General features: G+C 40.4%; 1 protein-coding gene across 1 annotated transcript; it reads right to left on the bottom strand.

Moving 5' to 3' along the window:
• Positions 1–5138: 5138 nt before the first annotated feature.
• Positions 5139–11751, bottom strand: rpl35 (ribosomal protein L35). The gene is made up of 4 exons (XM_061817995.1): positions 11606–11751; positions 10872–11008; positions 10500–10581; positions 5139–5325 (listed from the first exon to the last, which is right to left on the bottom strand). Exons 1-4 carry the CDS (start codon positions 11606–11608, stop codon positions 5176–5178), a joined length of 372 nt encoding a protein of 123 aa, XP_061673979.1. The 5' UTR covers positions 11609–11751; the 3' UTR covers positions 5139–5175.
• Between the last annotated feature and the right edge of the window lie 4980 nt (positions 11752–16731).

Below are 16731 nucleotides of genomic sequence, written 5' to 3'. Positions count from 1 at the left end.
CTGAGACTACCATTTATACAGAGACTTGATTACGCACACGTGGATTCTATTTATCATCATCAGTCAGTCGTAAAGTAAAGTGGCCGAAAAATATTGTAATATTGTTGAAAATGTACTTACCAAGTATGAAGTATGCAACAGCACTGAGAGAGAGGATAATTAGGAAGATGGAGCCAAAACCCAGATCTCCTAAAGCACAGGCATTTGGACAAGCACATGGACTCTCCACCCAGATCTGCAGAGGCTCATCTACTTTCAGTTTCTGGTCCCGAATGAAGGATGAAGACACATTTGGATTACAGTGGTAATGCACCATTGTCAGAAGAAGTATTCTAGGTCCTGCGACAGGAGGACAAGAGGATAAGATGGGCTGTCAAGCAATCTTTTCGAGAACTGAAAAATTAACCTACAGATTACAAGATCACCAAATTAGGAGACAGAAAGTGTCCTCAGGGTCTCATTGTAACAGTATTTGTTGCCGTCATGTCCACCAAAGCTGATATAGCGGTGAATGTATCTGTTGAAGCTTTGATACCTGCTCTTACAGACAAAATATAAATATTTTATAATTTTGTGAGATTTTGCAGTTGTACTTACAGTACTTACATTATTCGATCTAATGAGGAAAAAAGGCTATTCTGAAGAAAAGGACTCACTTTGGAAATCCAATTGTTTCAGATATGCAATAGGCATACACACACTTACTGGACACTTCATGAGTGGCACCCACTTGCACAAATTGAATGAATCTATGTCAAAAAACAATAGATATACTGGTGCTATAGTTTAGAGTAACATAGAACTGTGCTGAATGGTAATTTAGGCTAACTAAATAAGAAAGCTGAATATAAGGAGACCTAGAGTTGATGCCAGAAGTTTTCATACACTGTGCATTCACTTTAATCAACCTACCACACGTTTTTGGGGTATGAGAGGACACCAGAGGACCCGGAGAACACTTATCCAGGCAGAAGGAGAACATGTCTCTCCACATAGGCAAGACCAGGATTTGGAACCTGGTTCTCAGAACTCTGAGGCAAATATAACCAGTGCCCACCATGCCACACTGCAAAAACACACATTTAATTTTTTTTGTCTCACTATCTGAAGTCAAATCAGACCAAAATTCTCCTGTTTCAGGTCAGTCAAGATGTTTTCACTTTTGTTTTGGTGTCTCCGCTTTTGTTTTTGTGTTTTGCACTTCACAGTCACCGTACTTTCCAGAGTCATAGATGTCAATTACTTTATTTATTGACTGGAATTTCTTTGGATCGTGTCAATTTGTTGCAACTTTTTTTTTTTTTTTTTAGATCTTTTGCCCATGATTTTGTCAGTACATATTCTAAGTGGCACGGTGGCGCAGCTGTAAAGTGTTGACCTCACAGTTCTGAGGACCCAGGTTCAATCCTGTCCCTCCCCGTGCCTGCATGGGTTTTCTCCAGGCACTCCGGTTTCCTCACACATCCCAAAAACATGCAACATTAATTGGAGACTCTAAATTTCCCCTAGGTATGATTGTGAGTGTTACTATTGTCCGTTTCCATGTGCCCTATGATTGCCTGGCTACCAGTTCAAGGTGTACCTTTCCTCCTGTCCATTGACAGCTGAGATAGGCTCTGGCACTCACGCGACCCTTGTGAGGACAAGCGGCTAAACAAATGGGTGGATCCATGGATATTGTAAATGATTTTTTTTATTGAACTGCTTTAATTTTTCCTAAATCAATCACATTTTAAAAACAGTATTTTAAGTTCACACTTTTTTGATGAAGTTAAACATCAAAGTATAAAATCTATGGTAAAATATAACAATTTGAGAAGGGGGCCCAAAACCTTTTTCTTAAATATAATAATTATGTATAATTTGGGGTGTTGATATAACCTTTACAAATAAGAACATAATGTCAAGAAATCAACTTTTAAACCATAGCATTTAATATGAGAATTGCCACTACATGACAGCGATCATCTATGCAGCATTTTTTTCAGGCGTTCTTCCAGCACAGCTTTGATCACCGAGGGTCTTCCGCTTCTCTCCTTTGCAAAGAAACTTTTCACAAATCTGAAACGATCTTTATAGAATAGGGATCTTGAATGATCTTTTTTTGCTTTTTTTTCTGAAGGTATTCAGCTGTCTTCAGTGCTGCCAGCCTACCCTGATTTTTTTCTTATAGCAGGTTTATGCCCTCCCTCTCTTCCTCTGTAGCTTTTCTGCACATCTTCTTCAGCTGCCTCCTGTCCTTGATCAGGCGCTCTATCTCTTTCAGCTTTCTGTACTTTTTGGGGATAGCTGGGGCAGCCTGTTTAGCTTCAACTTCTCCAAATTGTTCCAACCCATACATATAAATGAGGTCACCCATCCTTTCCAGCTTCTTTGTCCTGGTGCCTCTGCTCCCTTCCAAAATCCTGCAGAGATACACGTTGACTTTCTTCCACAAAGCCTAGTCGCAGGCCTTTGGCCATTTGCACAATGGCTTACACCCCTGGATCTTCCTCTCTGCGGTTGGTTGTAGTGGTGGCTTGGGTCCAGGTTGCTCTCCTGTGCCTTGTTCCTCCTCCTCCTTCACTGGGACAGGGGCGTTGATGTCCTGCAGACTGTGGTGTGCGTCCTGCTGCTGAACTTCTGCCGACTGACTCGACCTGCTTCTCGAAAATTAGCTGTCAATGCAACTTACCTGCTGTCCCTTCTTTAGGCACTGTTTCCTGCCCTGGTGAATTGTCAGGCCCTGAGTGGATGTAACTTTTGCCCAACCACAAATCTGGAGCTTAAGTCCTGCTTTGACTGTCGGAGCATCATTTATGCTGATAAACGATCTCGTAGTCTTTTCTGTTCCTGTGTTCGTTACCATGTTGTCTCCCAAATGACAATTGACTTTATTCTGGTATCAAAAAAAATACTTTGACCCTTTGTGAGGAGGTGGGCAAATAGTTGTTCATGGCAGTGTATATTCTTCATTGAGATGCCTATAACACCTCCTAGCAGTAATATTAGCCTTTTTTAACTCACTATACTCACTATTTACCAAAGTGCTGCGCATCGGAAAGTAACATCACTTCCACAATACAGGGCTCGTATTATCTGCACTCATAATCAAAGCAAGAACAAAAAAACAAAAAAAAAAAATCAACCAAACAACTGCTCGTACCTTGAAAACCTTCCAAGTCATATTTCTCGGATCTCAAGGTACCACTTTGATTTCAAATAAATCATGTTCGGGCATCATCCCAAAGGACACTGTACATAAGATGAACATCGATGTCATGAAGTTTCACATGCACGGTCGTCACCGCTTGACCTCTGCTTGAGTGTATCAGTGACACACCCTTGTCATCTGGAAGAAGAAAGCCAACCAGAAGATTGGCTAAAACCTGAATCCCATTCTTCAAGGGCTACATGGTGAACCACTTATCTTTAAACAGTTTCTTCCTAATTGCAACAATGGATTCACAAGGTGTCCCCACCAAAAAGACTCCCTGACTTCAAAGAGACAAGAAGTAACTGTGGTTTGTACTAACAGTGAAGAAAGTAAGTATTTGAACACCCAGCTACAGTATATTGCAAGTTCTCCCACTTAGAAATCATGGAAGAGTCTGAAATTTTCATCGTAGGTGCATGTCCACTGTGAGAGAGAATCTAAAAAGAAAAATCCAGAAATCACAATGTATGATTTTTTTAATTATTTATTTGTGTGATACAGCTGCAAATAAGTATTTGAATACCTGAAAAAAACAATGTTAGCTGACAGAGCTGCAGATGGTAGTAAAGACAGCTCTGAAATTTGTGCGATAGACATTTACAGGCCGGAATGCTGTGCAATCGCTTTTATTTTTTATGTATAATTTGTTTCATCTGAGATTATTATCCATGATAGAATGTCTTGTTTTATTCTCTAATTTACAAATATGATGCACTGAAATGACACGTTTGAATCAGATCGTACATGTGTATGATGACAAAGGATATCCATCCATCCCCAGGCAAAAATTGTGTAATCACCACTCCTGGGATTTAATTTTGGAGGAAAAAAAAAGGTAAATCAGAGATGTTACACAATTTTTTATTCAAAAGATGAGCCTTCTGGTTTTGAGAAAGCTAGAGAAGGTAAAAATATACAGCATTGCTGAATTCTTGATTTAAAAAAAAAGTGAAAACTTGTAATTTTCAGTTCTAAAACATCTTCAATTAATTAATTACCTGGCAAATAAATGAACATGTTCTCACTTTGTAGTAGATTGACATGTATCTTGGCTTCATTATGAGAGATGTCAGTTGAAGACAGGAGAATTTTCAAACTTCTTAAATGAGGTAAAAGACAAAAGACAGTTGTTCCCAGTCAGTTTTGTCAAGTCCAAAAATGGGAAGGTTGTCAAAGGCAAGCATCCTGGTTGACCACTGAAGATCTCAAAGTATAATACAACACTAGAAGTAGGTTAAGGCACAGGGGAGATTGCAGTCATTACATCTTCAATAAATGCTTATGGTTACATTTACGAGTGTACACTTTATTACAATTGAAAGTCTGTTTGGTGATATTTTTCAAGATAATACATTTTATCATAAAGCAGAATTTTGACAAAGATATGCCAACATCGTAGCTTGCAAATAGTCTGGACGTCATTCCATTGAAAAACGGGTTGTGACAAAGAAACTAGTCAATGACAAGGTTAGAAGTTGGGGCCAGATAGTCATAGAATACGGTTTGTCACCGGTTAAATCATGCCGCAAAAAAGAACACTAAAAGGTGGTGACAAAGTATTTCTTAGATATCGTCAATGATTCCATTTTTTCCCCTTAGAATTGAGCAATTCATTTTTTCTGTACTTACACTAAAAAGATTGACAAGTTATTCCTGCCTTTTTAAATTTCATAAAGCCAGAGGGGTAGTTGTGATTTGCTATTTTTCTCAGAAATTAAACAACGTTAATCTTTCAGGACCAGTTATTCCACAATTTTTGCTTGAGGTAGCTTTGCCAGTCCAGTATATAGAGCTGGTGCATGGGCATTATATGCGACAAAACTGTTTGTTGCAGAGATAAAGTATGCAGTGAGATCAGCTAGTAAGAAAAAGGTTGAACTTTAAACACTAGAGTACAGAAGCATGGTGACTAGTCATGTAAATAATGAAAGGACAAAAGGCCCATCTTTAACATGTTTTATTTAGTAGATAGAAAAACATTAAGCTTTGAGAGCAAACTTGCGAACAGAGTAAAGCAGATCTTTTCTCTGCTGTTTCTTGGTGCGGAGACTCTCTTCATGTTTATTGAGGCGGCGACGAAGAGCTCTGGTCTTCTTGGGCCTCAGATCCAGGGGCTTATACTTCTTGCCCTAAAACCAATTAATAAGGCCAAATATAAGAACAGTAACGAACACGTTTCACAATATACATGTATGTGAACCACCAAGACGAAAAGGATGCGACATTAACATCCCAGGCACGTCATATTTTAGAAATAATCCATCCATTTTCTTGGCCGCTAATCCTCACCAGGGTCGCAGGAGTGCTCGAGCCTATTCCAGATATGTTCGGGCAGGAGGCGGGATACACCAATCAGAGGGCGCATAGACACAACAGTAACACCCGAAATCACATCTCGTGGCAATTTAATCTCCAATGAATGCATGTTTTGGGGATGTGGGAGGAAACGGGAGTCCCCAGTGAAAATCCATGCAGGCACAGGGAGAACATGCAAACTCAATATTATCAAGATCACCTTTGGAATTATGACTATCAATTTATGTATGTAAGCATGTAAAAATGTTTCGTCATAGGGCGCATTGTAGATCCAGTGCTGTGAAAAAGGATTGGCCTCTTGCAATTCTATTTTGCTTTTGTTTTCCACTAAGATCACACAAACCAGTGAAATACAACCCAAGTGAAGTAAATTTTTTTTTTTTTTTAAAAAAGGCGATTTAATTTACAATGGGGAAAATAAAAACCAAACTTAAATGTTACCTGGGTCTACGTGCAAAAGTTAGTGGCAGGAAAAAGAAGCCTCATAAAGCACAAAGATAAGGGTGTCCAAACATTTTGCCATGCGGGCCAGATTTGGTAAGGTTAAAGGGGTACTCCGGTCGTTTGGATTAACAATGTATCTGACAGGTCATGTCATATGTACTGTACCTTGTAAATTTAAAATTCATCCGATATCATTTAATGGTGTTTTGAGAATATTTTTTTATCGGTAAATACGAATTTTCATGGGTGCCGCTGTTTTGGTAAGTCAATGACCTACGTGCGGTGACGTGACGTATTACGTGTCCAAACAAAGACTCACTTACGTTGTGACAATTATGGCCAGCGCTGATTTCTTATTTATCCTCATCTGATGAAGAAATAGTATCGATTGATTGGGAAGATGGAGGAATACTTCCATACACATTAGAACCGTAGGCCAACGCGCGGAACACACAATTCATCCATCCTATCAATTTTGGAATGCGTTTAGGCCAGCCAGCGGCTCAATGTTGCACATGCGACCAATGCATAGCCATGGACAGTCCTCGGATGAATTTTTGTTGTCAAGAACTTGAGGAACTGGAAGTTCGATTTTGGTCTCATGTGACCACAAAACTTCCTCCCATGACTCTTCTGTATTATCCAAATGGTCATTGGCAAACATAAGACGGGCCTTGACATGTGCTGGTTTAAGCAGGGGAAACTTGCGTGCCATGCATGATTTCAAACAGTTACGTCTTAGTGTATTACCAACAGTCACCTTGGAATCGGTGGTCCCAGGTCTTTTCAGGTCATTGACCAAGTACTGTTGTGTTTTCCTGGGCTGATTCCTCACCTTTCGAAGGATTATTGACACCCCACGAGGTGATATCTTGCATGGGGCTCCACTCCGATTGAGATTGACCATCACGTTTAGTAGCTTCCATTTTCTAACGATTGCTCCAACAGTGGACCTTTTCTCACCAAGCTGCTTGCCAATTTCTCTGTAGCATTTTCCAGCTGTGTGGAGTTGTACAATTTTGTCTCTGGTGCCTTTGGACAGCTCTTTGCCATGTTACAAGTTTGAGTCTTACTGATTGTATGGGGTGGACAGGTGTATTTATCCAGCTAACAACCTCACACAGGTACATCTGATTCAGGATAATACATGGAGTGGAGATGGGCTTTTAAAGGCGGACTATCAGGTCTTTGAGGGTCAGAATTGTAGCTGACAGGTGTTCAAATACTTATTTCCAGCTGCATCACAAAAAAAAAATAGTTTAAAAAAAATCCATTGTGATTTCTGGATTTTACTTTTTAGATTATCTCTGTCATAGTGGGCATGCACCCACGCTGAAAATTTCAGACCCCTCCATGATTTCTAAGTGGGAGAACTTGCAATGTAGCAGGGTGTTAAAATACTTGTTTTCCTCACTGTATGTGCTTGAATGAGCGGGGCGGAGGGGGAAGAGTGAAGCTCCAGGGAGAAGAGATAGCGAGGGTGGACGACTTCAAATACTTTGTCAACAATACAGAGCAATGAGTGTGGCAAGGAGGTGAAGAAACGGGTCCAAGCAGGGTGGAACAGTTGGCGGAAGGTGTCTGATGTTCTATGTGACAAAAGAGTCTCTGCTAGGATGAAGGGTAAAGTTTATAAAAAAGTGGTGAGGCCGGCCATGATGTACGGATTAGGGACGGTTGCTCTGAAGAAACAACAGGAAGCATAACTGGAGGTAGTAGAAATGAAGATGTTGAGGTTCTCACTTAGTGTAAACAGGGTTGGATAGGATTAGAAATGAGCTCATTAGAGGGACAGCCAAAGTTGGATGACTTGGAGACAAGGTTAGAGAGCAGATTTTGATAGTTTGGACATGTTCAGAAGCGAGAGAGTGAGTATATTGGTAGAAGGGTGACGAGGATGGAGCTGCCAGGCAAAAGAGTGAGAGGAAGACCAAAGAAAAGGTTGATGGATGTTGTGAAAGAGGACATGAGGACAGTGGGTGTTTGAGAGGAGAATGCAGGAGATAGGCTTAGATGGAAAAAGCTGACATGCTGTGGTGACCCTTAAATCCTTAAAAAAAAAAAATAAATAAAATAAAAATTGTGATTTATGGATTTTTCTTTTTAGATTACCTCTCTCACAGTAGACATGCACCTACGATGAAAATTTCAGACCCCTCCATGATTTCTAAGTTGGAAAACTTGCAATATAGCTGGGTGTTCAAATACTGATTTTCTTCACTGTATATATATATATATATTTAAAAAAAATTGGCTGGCTGGGTGTTTGCTTGATGAATGGTGTGTTCCGCGCGTAGGCCCTCCGGATAGTCAGACTCAGTGTAATTCCCGTCCGATGAACCATCTAAAAGTTCTACATTATTTACAGCCACAGGTTCAAGGTTAAAATCTGTATGAAAGTATTCCTCTGTCTTCCCTATCAACCAATCCTGCTATTTCTTCATCAGATGAGGATAAATCCGAGAAATCAGCGCTGGCCATAATTGTGTCACAACGTAAGAGAGCCTTTGTTGGGGCACGTAATATGTCACACCCGTGCATGTAGGTCATTCGCCAAGATGGTGGTGTCCATGAAAATTCGTAATTGCCGATAAAAAGCTTATCAAAACACCATTAAATGATATCGGATAGATCTCAAATTTTCAAGGTACAGTACATATGACATGACCCAGCAGATACATTGTTAATCTAAACGACCGGACTTCCCCTTTAAAATATGCATGGGCCGATCATTTCAGACATTTTTTCACTGAATAACATTACATAAAAAAAAATTACAAATGGCAGACTTGGCACTAGCATACAAACTTTCCTTGAAGTTTTTAAACAAAATGACTCGATTGAAAGACCAAATAAAATCGGGAAAAAGTCTGTCGAAAAACCTCGCTTGGGAAGCAAAGCAAATTTCTATAGCGCATTTAATGTACGAAGTAACTCAATGTGCATGACATGATTAAAAGCATTCAAATAAAAAATTAAGTAAGTTTCTTTTGGCTTGTCCCGTTAGGGGTCGCCACAGCGTGACATCTCAGATCAACGCACATTATTTGTTTGGCACAGTTTTTATACTGGATGCCCTTCCTGACACAACCCCTCTTGGGGAGTTAAAAGCATTCAAATACATTGAAAAAATTTGAAAAAGTAATTAAACTAGCTTGAGTGCAAGAAATATCACCGAAAAGTGGAAGTACTCTAAAATGCATGAGAAAGTTTATCTAATTTGGGGCTGAAGTCACCACTGATAGCAACTAATTAATTTTTTTGTAGTATAATAGCTAAATACTGAATGTTTTGGACTCTGCACTCTATAAGGGAAGGTTAGACATACCTAATATCTTTGAAACACTACATTCACTCTTCAATGCATCCTCACTGTAAACCTTTGAATGAAAAAATATGGCCAGTGCATTTTCAAAACTGATTTTGATAAAAACATTTTTGAATTTATTCACCACAAAGGACTAAAATATCTTGCCCGCACTAATGTGAAGGGTGAAACTGAGATGTTGACTGCACAATGCAGTCGTTCTGGCTCAATGTGGTTATGATTCGCAAGAAGTCACGCAGGTGAGAGCCACTTAGTCTCACTCTCACACGGCTCTGGGTAATGTTCATGACTGTGAACGTCTTTTCAAACAAGTATGTTGAGCCAAGCAAGCTCAGCATTTTCATAGCGACTGTTCCAATCTCTACAAACTTGCCTCCATCCAAATGTAATGTAATGGATCTTTTAACAGAGGCTGCAGTCCAGTGAAAATTTGAACATGGGCCTGACTTTGGGCATGCCTATACTAAGACTTTCCTATTTGTGCTGAAAATTATTCAAAGCAGTCTTCACTAACATCTGGTGGACAACTGAAGCCATAGCAACCTTTAAAGAGCACAATTGACTCCCTGCCCGTGACAGCAATAAAAGCTCAGAAAAGTCTGTATGGTCATTCAAGCATTGGGCCCATTCATACCAAATGATTATATAATTACACTAAAATATGGATATGGAACTTCCTTTAATAACAAACGCCATGAGCCAATTAGAGACACTGACGGACTACACGCCAGGGGTGTTCAATGTGTGACTATATGGCGGTGTGCACAGATGCAGTGGCTTATGACTCTCCCTATGAGTGCTTCTTTTTGTATCTTTTTTTTTTATTTTTTGGGGGCACTTTGCTTACATACACCTCGGGACTACACTGCTACACTCACTAGGAACGTTGGGTCTAAATGCACCCAAAACCCGTTGTCGCCCACATTTTTAAAAAATTTCTAACCCCCACCCCCCGTTTTTTTTTTTAAAGTGATGAGAATTACAAATTTTGGTCCAGAAGAACAAGATAGAGATATGATTTGCTTATGTGGGCCTCATAAAATTATATGACGCCACATCGGCCTCCAAAGCCTTGAGTTTGACACTTGAGATTTGGACCATATGTAGGTGGGATGTAAAGAAAACTGTCTCAGTAACTTGGTATCCAGTTGTGAATGCATCAGCCCAAGACATTCAATAAGTGGAAAGATATGTCCAAATGCTGCTTGTCCTCACCTTGTAGAATTTCCTTAAATTCTCCTTTTGAGTCTGGTTGATGACAGTCAAGACTCTAGCGATAGATTTGCGAACAACACGTCTGCAAAAGCAAACAATGCATTCAAAGACCACAAAATTGGCACATAAACACCACAACTTGATTGAAAATCAAAATTGTTACATTACATTTTCATCAAGATAACTTGTAATGGAAACCAACTTCATTTCCAAAGCACCTTGCCAACATTGGCAGTAGTGTTTAATCTAAGTTTATCAATTTTACACACTCCATGACGAATGTAATTAAGTAAATATTCAACATAGTGCTTTACGTTTAACCAAAATGGCCAGATACTGAACATAACTGCAATTCATTCACACACTACTTACATCTTCGACAGCTTAGACGCAGCTCCGCCAGTTACTTTGGCCACACGGAGCTGTGAAAGCTCATTTTTCAAGTCATCCAGCTGTTTGAGGAGCTCTTCTTTCTTCTTCCCCCGCAAATCTCTTGCCTTGATCTTAGCCTAAACGAAGTAAGATTTTAAAGTGTGTAAAAATGGGTTATTTTGAGTTAACTGTTTTAACACTATGACAAATTTATGAACTCCACAGATCACACTAGCTCTGCGAAAATAAGGATAAGAGAGTAGATGGGTAAGCTAAGTGCACACAGGTGACAACTCAAGCCTCAGTCTTTTGGTAAGCAGTTGTGAATGCATCAGGCAATCCATCAGCTCAACAAATGTCATCTTCGACGGGAGAGCCACGTGAAGGTTGGACTCGCTATAGACGCATTATTCGCCGACAAGACTAGGTCTTTAATATTCAATATTCTTAAAATAAAGTCCTACCTATTTAGGAGCCATGTCTATCATACCTCGAAATTAGCTTTCAAGCTAACCGTGTCGCCATTACACTAGCAAAAATCAACTTAGCTAAGCGGCGCTAGTATAGTTTAAAATAGGATTTTACTCATGGCCCGGTGAAGCCTACTTCACACCACCCAGCAAGATAGGGACCTAAGTTGCTTAGGCAATTATATATGACAACTACTACTACTAAAATAAAGTATGATAACCACATAAAAAGTAGGAATCAGACGACAGCCGAAAAATACCAACCATGTTGCCTGTCGCCACCCTGGTGGAAAGGCCGGACGTACCGCGTGTTAAAGAAAATAGCTTCCGGTGAATGTCTTCTTCGTCGTCTTTCTATGCTCTGTGTCCACATCATGCAAGCAACAGCGCTACTGCGTGAGATTTTCGAAAAATGTTGACTGAGTGCGGTAAAGTTAAAAAAAAGTAACAGTTCAAATTTGCAAATAACCTTCAAATCTAATAAGTCGGCTGTGCTCATGTTATTGACTGGTAGGGCATAAAATAAACATGACAATGCAGCTGACAACATAATACTGTACTTATCAACCTATCGAAAATTATTAGGGTTCATTTTATTCCCAATTATTTTGTCAAATCTAGGAATGGCCTAGCCTTGAATGTGACCTGACTTTCAACAGTCATATCAAATCAATCACAAAAACTGACTTTTACAATCTAAAGAACATATCTAAAGTGAAGGCTTGTGTGTGTCAAGTACACCAGGAAAAGCTCTTATCTCAAGTAGACTTGACTACTGTAATGGTCTTCTGACTGGACTAGCCAAAAAGGGTTAAACAGCTGACTCACAATATAAAAATAAAAATAATGGATTCAGGTTTACCTTGCCTGGAAACTGGTCAATGGGGCCGTCCTCTGGAGCCAGGCCTGGAGGTGGGGCTCGAAAGCGAGACCTGGTGGCCGGGCCAGTACCCATGGGGCTTGGCCGGGCACAGTCCCAAAGGGTAACATTTTCATGGGCTCACCAACTGTGAAAGGGGCCATGGCGGTCGGGTGCAATGTGAGTTGGGTGGTAGCTGAAAGCGGGGACCTTGGTGATCCGATCCCCGGCTATAAAAACTAGCTCTCAGGACACGGAATGTCACCTCTGACAGTGAAGGAGCTTGAGCTGATGCGTGAGGTCAACAGGTTCTGACACGATATAGTCAGACTCACCTATACACACTATTTGGGTACCAGTCCTCTTGAGAGGGGTTAGACTCTGTTCCACACTGGAGTTGCTCACGGTGAGAGGTGCCGAGCAGGTGTGGGTATACTTAATAAGTCAGCTCAGCACCTGTATTTTGGGGTTCACCGGGTGGATGAGACGGAAGCCTCCCTCCACCTTCGGATGGGGGACGGGTCCTGACTGTTGTTTTTGCCTATGTACTAAACAACAGTTCAGAGTCCTGGGAGGGAGTGCTGGAGAGAGCTCCCTCTGGGGACTCCATCATTTTGCTAAGGGACTTCAATGCCCGCGTGGGCAATGACAGTGAGACCAGGAAGGGCATGATTGGGAAGAACACCCCCCACCTCCATCAGAACCCGAGTGGTGTTTTGTTACTGGACTTCTGTGCTCATCACGGATTATCCATAAAAAACATCACGTTTAGGCACAAGGTTGTCCATATGTGCACTTGGCACCTGGACACCCGAGGTCGCAGTACAATGATCGACTATGTGGTCATGTCATCAGACTTGTGGCCGCATGTCTTGGACACTCAGGGGAAGAGAGGCTCAGAGCTGTCAACTAATCACCATCTGGTGGTGAGTTGCCTCCGGCGGTGGGGGAAGATGCCGGTCCGACGTGTCAGGCCCAAACATATTCTGAGGGTCTGCTGGGAACGCCTGGCAGATTCTCCTGTCAAAAAGAATTTCAACTCCCACCTCTGAAAGAAATTTGCTTATGTTCCGGGTAGGCAGGGGACATTGAGTTCGAGTGGACGATGTTCCATGCCTTCATTGCTGAGGCGGCACACCGCAGCTGTGGGCATAAGGTGGTCGGTGCCTATCGTGGCGCCTGTGGCCGTAAGATGCTCAGTGCCTGTCAACCCGAGCACACAGCAGAAAATCCCGGAAGGGTCGTTACGTAACAACGAGACATGGTTGCTGTTCGACACCAATGTGAGAACAATAATTCGAGAGATTAACATGATTCTGAAGGGTCCCATGAAGACGGTGAAGAATACGAGCTCGATAAAGGCATTAAAGGTTCTCAATTTGTCAGGCCCATGGGAGGACAACATGCTTCATGTTGGAAACACTGACTGGTAAGCATTTGTTATAGCCCGGGTGTCATCCCTATAAACATACGATCCACTTCTGCGGCAGAGATGAGCCATCACGGCAACGCGCAGCAGCAGTGACCGCCGAACGCGGCGCCTCAGCCGATGTGGCTGATTTTCTGCGCCGTGGTGGCATATAAGAAGGAGGTGGAGCCGACCCATGCTGCTCTTAGAGGTATGTTCAAAGCCGCCGCAGTACTTCTTGAACACCGCCGAGCCGGGGCGCATTACTACTTACCTGTTATTTGGAACCCCACGAAGCTCTCGTCCTCTGATCCATTTTTCACGACAAACCGGTTGGAAACTTATGAAGGGTAAGTCCATCCTCCCGAGTGTTCAAGCAATATCCAGCAATGCAACGAGCCGGCATTTTGGGTAAAACGAAGGAACAATGAGCTACCTTCCCGGAGGTAAAACTAATGGAAACAAATGAGTCCACTAGGGGGCGCCTCAGTCCTGTACATCACTTCCTGCTTCCTCTCGAAAAAGAATCCCTTGAGAGGATTTTCATGGCGGGAGTTACAAAAACCCGTATACGTCAAAATCATGTTTTGTGGTGAAAAAACATGGGACCATATTGGCTGTGGGTTTTTCCATTAATACTATACCAAAAAATCATTCATTCCATGACACTGGAGCTTTAAGTGTTTTTTTTTTTAAATTTAGCCATAAACTGATAAATAGAAATGGCTTCGCCTTCGCTATCCTGAATGAATATATGAAGTTTTCAGTCTTGTTTTAAAATCATGCAAAGGCTGTGTATTTAGTCTAAGTCGGTATATATTCACAAATGAGGATTTTAATGAACAAAATCTGTTTAAAAAAGTGTCACCTAAATCTGAGAGCAATAGCTGATCATGACTGGCTTCACCATAAATATATTTTCAAGTGGTAAACCAATGCCAAATCTTGGAAGTCCTTCTGAGAGCCATACCCAGGGAGTACCCAGAACCATCCATCCCCATTTTAGTCACAATTTTCCCAAGATCTCATGAGCAAAACTGCTAAACTTGATACTGAAAGCTGTAAACCGGTATCTTGTGGTTTTTCTTTTTTCCGGAAACTCAACACTTAAAATATAAATGGAGTGTATGGTTCTGTGTACTGGACTGACATTTTTGTTGCAGTGAGAGTATATACATGTAACATATATTCTCCAGAAAATGGCAGTGCATGACAGAGCTTTCAGGATATATTGCCAGCTGTCTGAACCCATGAGTACTTGAGGTTGCCTATCGCCAATTCAGGCAACACTATCGGCAGCGACTGGATTTTCCACAACACGAGAAAGAGCTATTTTAAGAATTATTGTTAATATTTCTCCAAATCAGCCCAACTTTTTGCCATTTACAATCAGATTTTTCAAAATAAATGTATTATATAATATAATAATTATATTATTTTTCTTCTTAGTAAAAGCAGAATTTGTCCAACCAATTTTTTGTTCAAACTAAGTCCCATTATGGAAAACCGTCACGAGTATACAGTATTTTCTTATTTTCAGGTTAATGCGACATACTGCCTATAGAGATCATACACTTAAGTCGTAAAATCACGTGATTTTTGTTTGCGTCGCCATATTGCCGATCAAAGAAAGCATTGTTGAGAGTTAATTCCGTGGAGACAAAAATAAAAATGTCTTATAGCACGACACCCAGAGTTTTGTCCAATCCCGTTAATCATTAAGAAGGTGATAATAAATGAAGGTACGTGGAAAAAATAGAGACACTGGGCATAGAGGACTCATATTTAATGCCGAAGTTGATTGTTTTTGGCAATAAAGAAATTTGACTGTTAATTTGCTCTCCCGTCTTGAACAACTGGGTATACACATGTATCCGGTCAGTAAGTCATCGAGATTTACACAAGAGTTTGAATGCGTAAAAAAACTTGCGGGTTTTAATTCATAAATACTTATTGTTTGCGGTAAAAACATCAAACAACATATGCATTTTATGGTACAGTTGAACATATGCGTATTTTCGTCTGGATAAGATAACTTGTGCTCAAAAATTGACGTTCCATACAATTTAAGCTAAGCACCAAGTAGCTAAGTGACATGATAAAATAAGTTCAGCAAAAGTGAAAGAAAAACAAACTTAAGTTCAGAGATAGTGTAAAGAGACTGAGCGAAAGTGACTGAGAAACCACCTCCTCCATGAACATCTTCCATCTGCCTTCTCCACAACTCCAACTCCACTAGTGTCTTCTGTTCCCAAAAGTCGTCTCATCTCCAAAGTAAGTTCACATTATTAAAACCGTTCTTTTCTTTCCATTTTCTTTTATGTTTTTACATGATACACTTTGTTCTTTAAAAACTATAAATTTTTTATTTAAAAATGTAGAAAATGAAAATTGGTTGCCATTTTGGCGGCTAGAATGGATTAATGTCATTTACATTGATTTCAATGGGGAAATCTGCTTTGACACAAGAGCAACTTGAGATAAGACCTCGGGATGAATTGAACTCGTATCTCAAGGTACCACTGTATACATTTATCTTTTTCCCAGTTTTAAATGTTTTTTTTTCGATTGAAATCATATAAAGCACATTGAGTTACCTTGTGTATGAAATGCGTGATAAATTTGCTTTGCTTATCAAGAGCAGCACTGAAAATGGTTAGAAATGACCCCCCCCCCCTTAACAAAACACTTTAGTTTCAAAACAGTAGTAGTAAAAGTAGTGAATTGTTGAAGTTTGGTTTAAAACTCATGGTCACCCATTTTTCAGCCCAGAACTCATAACAGCAGATAAAAGCAATGAAATTCTTGCCATCAGGTTAAATATCAGCACAAATCATCAAAGCAGGCATGTGATTTGACTGAATGAAAAAAAGACTGAAAAATAGCCGGGGGCCTGGGGGCTGCAAGCATGATCAAAGGATGATCACCAATTTTAACATGCAAGTTTTATAAATTGTATTATGAATGAAATATATCTAGTATATCCATAAATAATTGCTATTCTGTTTTTAAAATGTACACAATATGATCGTTCATTATTTCGGTGCATTATCAGTGGGACTTTTGATACAGGGGACCATAATATACTGCTGATTCGGTTGGAAACGTGGGTAGGACTAAATG

This window comes from Syngnathoides biaculeatus, chromosome 4 (assembly GCF_019802595.1).
Source record: "Syngnathoides biaculeatus isolate LvHL_M chromosome 4, ASM1980259v1, whole genome shotgun sequence".
NCBI lineage: Eukaryota > Metazoa > Chordata > Actinopteri > Syngnathiformes > Syngnathidae > Syngnathoides > Syngnathoides biaculeatus.
This window is presented reverse-complemented; position numbering and strand designations above follow the sequence as displayed.

Bases quoted from the DNA above. Each gene is read 5' to 3' on its own strand.
- rpl35 (XM_061817995.1), bottom strand. The intron at 10,582-10,871 runs GTAAGTAGTGTG...TTGCTTTTGCAG, and splicing joins GCGTCTAAGCTGTCGAAGAT to ACGTGTTGTTCGCAAATCTA. The intron at 5,326-10,499 runs GTGAGGACAAGC...AATTGGTTTTAG, and splicing joins ATTTAAGGAAATTCTACAAG to GGCAAGAAGTATAAGCCCCT.